The sequence below is a fragment of the Rhopalosiphum maidis genome, chromosome 2 (assembly GCF_003676215.2).
Source record: "Rhopalosiphum maidis isolate BTI-1 chromosome 2, ASM367621v3, whole genome shotgun sequence".
NCBI classification, from domain to species: Eukaryota; Metazoa; Arthropoda; class Insecta; order Hemiptera; family Aphididae; genus Rhopalosiphum; species Rhopalosiphum maidis.
The window spans coordinates 27,135,578-27,146,635 of NC_040878.1; the positions used below are offsets into that span (position 1 = coordinate 27,135,578).

General features: G+C 22.2%; 1 protein-coding gene across 1 annotated transcript; it reads right to left on the reverse strand.

Annotated features, from left to right (window-relative positions):
* Positions 1 to 1,032: 1,032 nt before the first annotated feature.
* LOC113552417 lies at positions 1,033 to 1,898 on the reverse strand. The gene is made up of 2 exons (XM_026955300.1): positions 1,382 to 1,898; positions 1,033 to 1,288 (listed from the first exon to the last, which is right to left on the reverse strand). Exons 1-2 carry the CDS (start codon positions 1,585 to 1,587, stop codon positions 1,033 to 1,035), a joined length of 462 nt encoding a protein of 153 aa, XP_026811101.1. The 5' UTR covers positions 1,588 to 1,898.
* Positions 1,899 to 11,058: the final 9,160 nt, after the last annotated feature.

Consider the following 11,058-nt stretch of genomic DNA (forward strand, 5'->3'; position numbering starts at 1 on the left):
TCAAATAAACAGATAAAGAATTATTATTATAGTTTAGATTTTCATTATATTATTTATTATTTATATTTCTTAGGCATAAAAATAAATATTATCATAACAAAATAAAAGAAGTATAAAAATATAAATATTATTATTAGGTATTTTAAAATATTAAAACCAATCTATTATTATTTACTCAGACATTAGATTAAAAAAATTGTGTTTAAATTTTGTTTGTCGTTTTTTTCAAAAGTGTACATACATAACACACATACATATCGTGGTAATAATGTATATTATATAACCTATCTTATGATATTATAATATTATAATAATTAACAATGTTTGTTAAAATATTATAGTGTTATTAGTAGGGTGCGCGAGGATTCAAATGTTATAAATAAACAAAAAAAGTGCCTTTAACAAATATGATTTAATGCACTAATGATGTCATTAAAAAGTGTTTTCTACACATTGTTAAAAATATAAATTTCTATGTCCTGTTTAAATTTACATAATTTGACGTTAGCATGATTGATATGTAATCAGTCCCTAAATGCTACAATACGTAAAATATGATTGAGAATAGAATTTTTGGTAACGCTCGATTTTTTATTTTTTTTTTCAACCTTACCAAATTTAATAACTGTTGTCATAGACATAATATATAACATTATATATTATGTCTATGATTGTTGTCGAACAATAATATTTAAGCACGATAATGTGTTGATATTTATCGGACTTTTATCGGATTAACCGGATGTATTAGTAACTTAGATACCAGATATGATATACATTTAATAATTCATTCGTCATGAATCATGATATATTTATTACATATTTATACATAATATATATTACTTATTTTTATATAAGTTCATAATTATTAGGTATAATCATGGATACTGTTTCAAATTGTTTTATTTATTAGATGACAGGTACCATATATTTGTATAATATTATTATAATTATTAATTTATTACTTTTTTCAAGAATATTTATTTTATGTTTACATTACTGAATCTTTTAATAGCCAAATAAATAATATGGCTACATTGCACGTAAATTCGTTTTCAATCGTATTAGTTTTGGGGGTTTTTGGGTCAGCGGTAAGTTCTTTGTTACCAATGTTACCCAATTCTTAATATTTCGCTTAATATTATGCAAGTCACTTACTTGCAACGCTTCAGATCGAGGAATGCTTTTAATAACAGTACACACTATTTTACTAGGTTTCTCATTATTATCTTCAACAGTTTTACGTTTTGTCGATACTGATACAATTTGCCGTTGTATATTTTGATCACTAAAAACACAATTATAATTTCAGATTTTAAAAAATTAATACTTTTAAAATATATTCTTTAATTAAGTTGTATATGTATTATATTGTATTTGCCTATTTCCACTATGTTTATCATTATCAACATTTTGTTCAGCGATGTTCGTAGGTTCACCAAAGGTTTTCACAAAAGCTTTGTAAGTTTTGATTATACATCGCCATTTTTTTAACCCAGAAGCCAAAGGTCTATTTACTTTAAAAAATTTAAAATTGTCTAATACTAAAAGTATATTTCCACGATTTGATTCGATAAATTGAGCCATTTAGTGTATAAGACTCTAAGTCTAAGACGTGTACTTAACACAATTTATAATATTTCTATTTGATATTTCCAATTATTAGATCCACAATATGTGGCAAAGCTGATAAGGTATGATATGATTGACGATTTTAAAAATATTTATTTTTTCGGTAGGATTTTACAATCTTCCCTAATTTTAAGTGTTTCTCAATAGTTCGGTCAAAAAGGTATAACATTCTCAATCGTCCATTAGCCCCTAAAATTATATAAGTACCTACTTATAATAACTAATAAATACAAATATTTGAAATATTACGTAGCAAAACAAATAATACCGACCTATGACATCAACTATGTAAATTGTAATATACAAAAATATAAAACTATTTAGTATAACACAATAGAACAATACATTACATATTATAAACTTTAAACATATTATATAATATAACGTAATCATGGTAAACAGATACTTATAAAAATAAACTAATTAAAATACTACAATTATTTTAAATTATGAGTTTTACATAAAAAAATTAAACTAAACATTTGCTTCAACTAATATATTCAATTTCATAAAAATATGAGGTTTAATACATGTACCATTGTTAACTTCAGTAAAAATATTTAAAATGTGTTCAATAATATTATTAAAATTTTGGCTTAGTGTTTTCAATTAAATTTGTTATCAATAAATTTAACTTCTTCAACACCTATTTATTTAATGAGACAGTCGATGTTAACATTTTATCAAATCCTTCCTTATGGAATGTATGAATAATGTACTTACAATATAGAAAAATGACTTAAAATTCCCTAAAAATTCACCAAATATTAAAAAGTGAAAAAAAATGTAAATTAAAAGTTATATTTTGTTCTTTGTTGCAGATTAATGAAATTAATTATGTGCTTGAAAAACAATGTTTTGGGACTAACATTAAAAAAGCTCAATTTGCATTTTGAATAGTTAAATTAGTTTTTGCACTACAACTCTATAAATAAAAAGTTAATAAGAAAAAAAATATTGCATCACTTAGAGAACATAGAAATAAATTGTCGGAAACCATGAATTATGATCGAATATAATAGACAGCCGTTTTACTAATTCAATTATGCAAACAACTATTATATAGTTACTGTTAAAAATATTTACGTTTTCGACGACTTCAATAGGTACCTACAGAGATTATTATGCTTTATTTAAACGTATCAACATTTACAGTTAGGCTATATTACAACTAATTTCGCAGACCATTTTATTTCAATTTATGTCTATTGTAAGTTTTATTGGAGTAATGAAATGAAAAAAAAAAGTAACAAAAGTAAAATTACCATACCACCACACTATCAGTTTAAAAATGTTTTAATACCAATAGGTACTTATGCAGATTAAACTTGATGTGTTTTATTAATCGAATATCCACATATTACATCCAATTACTCGTCCGAATATTTGTTTAATACTCTGAATTAAGCGAGAGGAGTTATTTTTAAGTGATTTGTCCTTATAAATTCTAATCTGTATACTTGATGCGAAAATGAAGGGTATACGTGACTCGTACCACGTACAAAATAATGTTCTTGTGCTGACATTCACGTTGTCTCGTCCACATAATATTCATGATATTCTTTTGAATGGATGAACTATAATACTGTTGAGGAAAGTTAAGTTAATTTTTTTTTTTTTGAAACCGAAAGGTATAAATAATATATTATTAGCAAAAATCACAAAACCGTAGACTATATAAAAATATATATTTGCATATAGACATATAGTCAGAATTAGCATGTAATCGAAAAATAATTAATTTTTATATTACATATATGAACGAAAGAATAGTAATAGTAAAACTTCCGTTAACGGTCACCTCTATGTAACGGTTAGGTTTTTTGGTCCCATCAAGTGTTATGCCATGTATTGTCACCTCTATAACCTCTAAATTGCGGTAATTATTTATGGTCCTTTTGGTGACCGTTAATTGGAAGTTTCACCGTATTATGTTTTTTTGACACGGCTATTTAAGTTATTTATTTTACTTTTAGTATTACAGAAGGTTGATACAAAATTTCTGAAAATATTACATTTATTTAATTATTATAACAATACATATTTATACCACATTATATCAACTTATATAAAACTCAAAATTTAATAACATTTTTCTGTAAATACTGTAATACTGTAAAGTAAATTTATAGTACTTAAAAATAAATAATTTTTTAAAATAAATCAAAAATGTTATTGCATAAAATATAATTTATAATATTATAAAATACGTACAATTTTAAGTTCCCACAGATAATGTTTTGAAATTATAACAAAATATTAACATATCGTTATTTATCATTTAAATAATAAGTAATGTCGTCCAAATTATTGGAACATATAAAAAAAAAATATATAAATATATAAATAAATAAATAAATATTATATATTATTAATATTATTATTATTATATATTTATAAATAAATATCTGTAAAAAAAAGATTGTCTTAATATGTATATTTATTAAATGTTATTGTTTTATCGTTTCGGTATGAATTTTTAATGAAAATTCTTGTATTAAACTTATATACAAAAAGAAAACGTATAATGAATTTTCAATAACAAAATAGTTTTTTTGCAATTTTGACGAATTTTGTCAAAGTTAACAATCAGTTTAAATGCATACATGAAAAAAAATTGTGCTTATTATGTATTTTTAAATTTTTTTTACAGATGTAAGAGTAATTTCTGTGTGATATTATATTAAATTTTCAAGAATTTTGATATAGTGAATATATTGACATTAAAAAAAAAAAAAAACGAAAATTTGTTATGCTCATAGTTTATATAACTTAAAAAGAGTAAACAATTTTGAAATATTTGTCATATAATGAAAATAAACATTATATCATAATATAAATATTTGGTAAAAATTTCAAATATCATATCACTCGGGCCGAGTAAAGTGATGTCAGGAGACCAATGTCCAACACTAAGTGTGTATCCAGATCACTTTTAATTATATAATTGATTTTTCTTTAATTTAAAATAATTTATTATTTAATTTGATTTAAATTTCAAATATCCAACATATTTTTTTTAAATATGAACAATTGTTTAAGGAAAATGTTGAAAAAAGGTTTTGAAAATTACCTTTTCAAATTGTATAGGTATAAATTGTGTACGAATTTTCAAGTACAAAATAATTTGATAATTTTCGCAATTTTATGAGTTGTGTCAAAATTTTAAACGCTTTTAGAAAAAAAAATGAGTATAGATTTTCGTAATTGATAAATTAACAAAATATGAGGTGCTTTGTGATATGTTTTCAATTTTTTTTACCCAGTGAAAAATTAAAAAAAAAAATTTAAAACATTAAAAAAATTTTATGCCTTTAAACAGCACAGAAATAGTTGAAATATTTTTAAAACTTATAATCGTCACTCAAAAAAACTTTGATGAAAATTTTAAGTGTCTGGTTATTTTTTTTAATTAAAATCAAAAAAACAAATTCAATTTTGTTTAAAATTTGATTTACGAAAAATACTTGTTTTTCCTTAATTTGTTTTTGTTTTTCTTGATTATATATATATTTTAACACGCTAAATTAGATCCAATCTGCTACATCCTCCATTTTTGAAAATCAAAGTATTTTTATTATCTCGAAAAGTGAAAACATACTCACACATATTGTAAAATCAATACATTCATCGCTTGGCTTAGAATCTAAATGCATTATGTATTAGGTAGGTATCTACTGGCTACTATAATGTCTCGTCACCTATCAAATAAAATATTTTCAATTAATTTCTGTGTAAATTCACACACAATCCTTATTTTCCTACGATAACTTTTGTGTCGTGAAAATACATCCTCTATGGCCTATGGGCTATGATTGGCCATGTGTAGTAACTAGTAAGACTATAACATCTTTAATATTAGTTCTCATGTATTGATGTATTAACTTCTTTAGTCATAGAAAATACAGATAGGCATTTAACATTTGGTAATTATTAATTAATAATAATTATTTTAAAAAACCTGTTGTTATAATACCTAGTGAGGTATGGAGGATTGAATTAATTTTTGTCGAAATATTGTATTATATTCTATAATTTTATATCACATTTATAGATGTTAAAGGTGTTAAAGGTATTATGTTATGATTCATTACTAAAATACACGGTATTTCTGGTATGAATAAGGTTAGCACTATAGACGTACTCACCGTGGTGGCCCAATGAAAATTATTTTGAATTTTTTTTTTTATATTTTTAGGATTTGGGAAATTAATTTTAGAATATTTCTTAAATAAACACTTGAAATGTAATTTTTGTAAAATCCTCATACGAATCGAGATGTGACATCGTTTTGAGTTTGTTGCGCGTTTTTCACGCTCTAGTCGTCGGCTAAAAATAAGCAGTACGAGTGTGATGACACATCGATTTGTATGAGAGCACCGTAAGATAAACAATGGTGTAATGTATTTTTTGTTATTTAACATATATGGTTAATTAAAACAATGTTTTTCATTCTCAACTAATTAATGAAATTTAGTGCTGTTAACAGATTTTTAATGATCGAATTTATTGCCATAAATGTAGGTTATATGTTTTAGCTTTTAATTGTTTAATGCAGTGTGGTAATTTTCATAGGTAATGACAAAAGTTAGAGATAAAATAAACTATTTGTATATTAATACTGAAATTAGAGTTTTTTGGTAATCACAATTTACAGTTACATATTTATTTTGACTCCATAAGAATCATAAGATAAAAATTTGATTTTGTACTTATTATTAGTGTAATATCATACTTTTATCGTTAATATCGAATTTATCGTACTTTATAGTTCATATAATACATAAACAACATTAGCTATTTTTTATTAAAGCTTTGACCAATACTTATCATTGAGGCAATTTAAAAGTTTTTTATTTAAATATTGAATAATTAGAGTAGATTAATTTTGAATATGCAGATATGGTATGTTTAAGTTCATCAAAGTTAACAGGGGCCACATTGACATTGATTTTCAAAATAAAATGTATTTGTTTTTGATTATTTTACAATGTAAAACACATTATATATCTTAAATTGTTAAATGACAATAAATTAATTCCACAACTGTCTATCCTGCAAGTTCTCATACAAATCTATGTGTCACATCACTTTTAGTCGGCAAACAAGCGTGAAAAACACGTGACAAGTTAAAAAACGATGTTACCTACATCTAAATTTGTATGAGAATTTTGCAAAAAATACAATTCGAGTTTTTATTTTTACATTTAAGATTATATTTTAAAGATAATTTGAATAAACCTAAATGTTGAAGATTGGCAAAAAATCTTTGTTGGATCATCACAGTGATTACGCATGTAATTTTGACCTCATTTATTTCAGAAACACTCTGTATATATTTAATAGAATTCATTATTGTTATTAACTTTTAGTCATTGTTAAATTTTGAAAATGTCATTGCGAAAGTTAAAATAGTAATTAGTTATTACTAATAACATATAGAGTTTCATATCCACACAAATATCTTTATATTACTACAAAATAATTAAATTCATGAACTTTTGTTTAAAATTTAAAATATTAAATTTCGTAAAAAATTGAAGTTCATCAAATGTTATTAGGAAAAAAATGTACTTAATATTTTATTTTTTAGTTTTTTAAGTAAGAATCTTGTATTTTTATTTATTTCAAGTCTTGATTACAAAAATAAACATTTAAATATTTTATAATTTTTTAGCTACAAAATAATTTGCACATTTTAGTAATTTTGATAAAATTATTACAAAATTTGAATTTATAACACATATACATATTAAATTTAAACTTCAGATCCTTATGATTACATTTTCAATGTAATTAACTGTCAAAATTGTATGATTTTTTTTATATTAATACCAATATTTATAAGGTTTAAAAATTTAGTACCAGATTCGTCATAATGATTGTTATTAATAATGTTTTCAATGTTATTTGGTAAGGCTTGAAAATTAAATGAAATACTGCTCATTGCTCATAACTTATAAATTATTTTTACAGAATAAATCTAAAAATATCAAAAATATAAATGCAGTTTTAAGTTGAAATTGAAATTTCAAGTTTTAAAGAGTTTTTCTAGGTATTTAAATTAAAATAACAATTTTGTTATTTGGTTGTACTTCAAAAATATTATTTTGAGAGGCTCGAAGTTTTTCGTTTTTCGTTTTTTATATATTATTATAATTAACACAAAGAAATTTTTAATATTTTTAAATTAATTTTGTTATTATACTTATTTATACCATGAACTTTTACAAACCGTTTTACAGTTGATTTATAGGTTGTCAATAGCTACTAATATTATATGCGGTTTTCGGTAAAAATTAGTTCAAAGTACCGTATTATTAATAGAATAATAAACTACTCTGAGCAATCAAACTATAAAATAAAATAGTTATTCTTAAAATATTTGCTGCAGATCACCTTCGTTTCGAGTAATTTTTCGTATTATCACTGAATTCGAATCAACAAATCAAATACTAAATGACGAAGTATTGTTGGCACTTATTTTTATTTCAAACTATTATTAAATGTGACAAGACAACGAATAATGGGAGAAAAGTTAATGTACAATGAAGAATAAATGAACTTTTTTTTATTTTATACGAAATAAAAAATGTATATGAAATTTTGAACGGAAAAACGGAAAAGAAAAGAATAAAAATTAAATTAAATTATGTAAAAACACAAATTTAAATATGATGGATATAATCATTAATGAATAATATCATAATATTTTTATTAAATTGGTACAACTTCAATTTCGTCTCGGTTGTTAAGAGAATCAAAATCAAAATTTTATTTGTGAAGTTAATTATACATTGTACATTATTGATACAAAATAATGTATTATTTATTGATGTTAATTCAGGAGGTTTGTATTATCTCCAAACACAAAAAAACATATCTTTTGAGCTGTTTGCGACGTGTTGTTAGCTCAAAACCATATTATTTGTTTTCATACGACATTGAATAAATGTTGCGCACAAATTATTACCAATAGGAAATAATAATTACTTAAAGTCATAGTTTTTATGACTTTTTATGTTGCGCACAGATGTGTCTAGTGTCCATAATGTATTTGGACCATTTTACTATGGGAACATTGTGAATTTGTGAATACTTACCTATAATAATATAATAATGTTTCAGGTATATAATATACTATGTAATATTATATAATACCACATAAATAATAAATTTCATTTTTTATTTTGCTTTAAATTCCTTCTTTTTTTTTTTCATTACATTTATGTAGTTTTCCTGAAAAACGTTTTCCAAAAAGTTTTTGATAATTTTTCAAATGATGTTCACTATTCATATTAAATTTTAAATTCATATAGATACTAGATAGATAGATATTGCAACATACTTTTTGATTACCACAAAAGTGTCGGTAGTCTCCATGTGAAAATCAGTAAATTAAAAAAAAAAAACTCATATAACTTTTGTAAAACCAATGATTTTTGATCAAATAGTTTGCTTGGTTTGCTGAATAGATATTAAAACTTATTAGGTTATCATATCACTCGGGCCGAGTAAAGTGATGTGAGGAGACCAATGTCCAAGTGTGTATCCAGATCACTTTTAATCATATAATTGATTTTTCTTTAATTTAAAATTATTAATTTAAAATAATTTATTATTTAATTTGATAAATATAAAATACTAAAAAATAATGAAAAATAAATATTTTTAAAAAACAAAATAAGACGTGGAAAAAAATTAATTCTCAGAATTTAAAAACTTATAGATCACTAAAATACTTGTATAATATTTAATATATTACAAAAACATATATTTAAATATAATTAAATCAAATATAAAATAATTCTCATAAATTAATATACAATAAATTGAATACAAAACTGTCCTTAAATTATCACTAATAATTTATAAGTAGTAATTGATATAATTTAAAAATCATATGAAATGCAATATAATGAATATTATTAAGGTGAGTAATAATTTAAATTGCAGTCTTAAGCTACTTACAATCACAACTCATAGTAAGTTGTTTGATTGTAGATAATAGAATCTAAATAGAATTCACAATAAATCCAGATTTACTTGATACACTCAATGTTTGTGTTAATGAAAATTTTTAATGTAAAAACTTTTAAAAACTAAAATAACATGAAAATAACAATACATTTATTAAAATAAAGTAAAATTAAATTAAAATAAAGAATAAAAGTAAACATTCAAAATTTATAGTGTTTACAGTAGTGTAATATGCTAAACAATTTATAAAATATTTAAATTTAAACTAAAACATTTATATATATATATCAAATGTGTTTTATAATAATAAATAAATAATAAATAATGTACAAAAATATGTTGTTTTTTTTTTAATTGTGCTTAAAATTATAATAATAAATTATCAGTACATAAGTAAGTATGATACAATTTATGAATATTATCGTAAATAATTAATATTAAATATAGTCACAAATACTACGTATAATATGTCTATAATACCTTTTTATAAGTCAGTTGGTATTATTCATTATGAATTGCATTGTAATTAACTAAATTTTAATTAATATCCTCCGAAAAAAAAAAATAAATATTTTTTAATGTATATTTGTATAGATTTAAATGAAATTATATTTAATAACTTAAAATTATCTTACCTTGAAAATATTAGAATTTTTTTTTCAAGTGAACCATGCAATATTTTGGTAAATATTTTTATTTTATTTTATTTTTCATGAAGTTTTAACTATTAATTATGTTTTATATTTTATTTTATAACACGCATTTACTTAAAATATATTTTGTAAATCGGTTTCATTTTTTAATATTGTTAAATAAAAACCAAGTTAAAAAAAATATTTTAATATTTTAATTATTCTTATAGTCATACATTATGTTTTAGAGGTTTATTGTAAAAATAAAAAGTCAGTTTGTACATTATATGTACAAATAATTTAAACACATGAATTTTCTTTTTAATTTTAAAATAACAAATGTATCTTAAATAGTTTGAAATAAAAATAAATCAATTAATATAATTAAAAAAGACTAAAATGTTTTGATCGATAGGTATCGGTTATAATGGGCAATATTGTGTGATATCTTGAGATCCATTATAACCAATTTTAATGCACAAGTATAATATAAATTTATTTTTAACAATCACATTTAATTTAATTACATAATAACTATTGAACACAATGCAAAATACATTATCACTTGTTAAACATAATAATTTGAATATTTAAATATACCTTATAATTTTTAACTAACCTCGCGATAAAAAAAATATTCAACGTGCTCAAATATATCAGTGTCGGGTCCAAATATGATCTAAAACACAAGCGTTATAATGTCTGATTTTAAAGGAAGATTAAAAGTAAACTACTGTTACTCCATAGAGGTACTTGTGTATACAGTAAAATAGCGAGCAATGACGTTTTTGAAACTAGCCGTAATTGTTAGTTT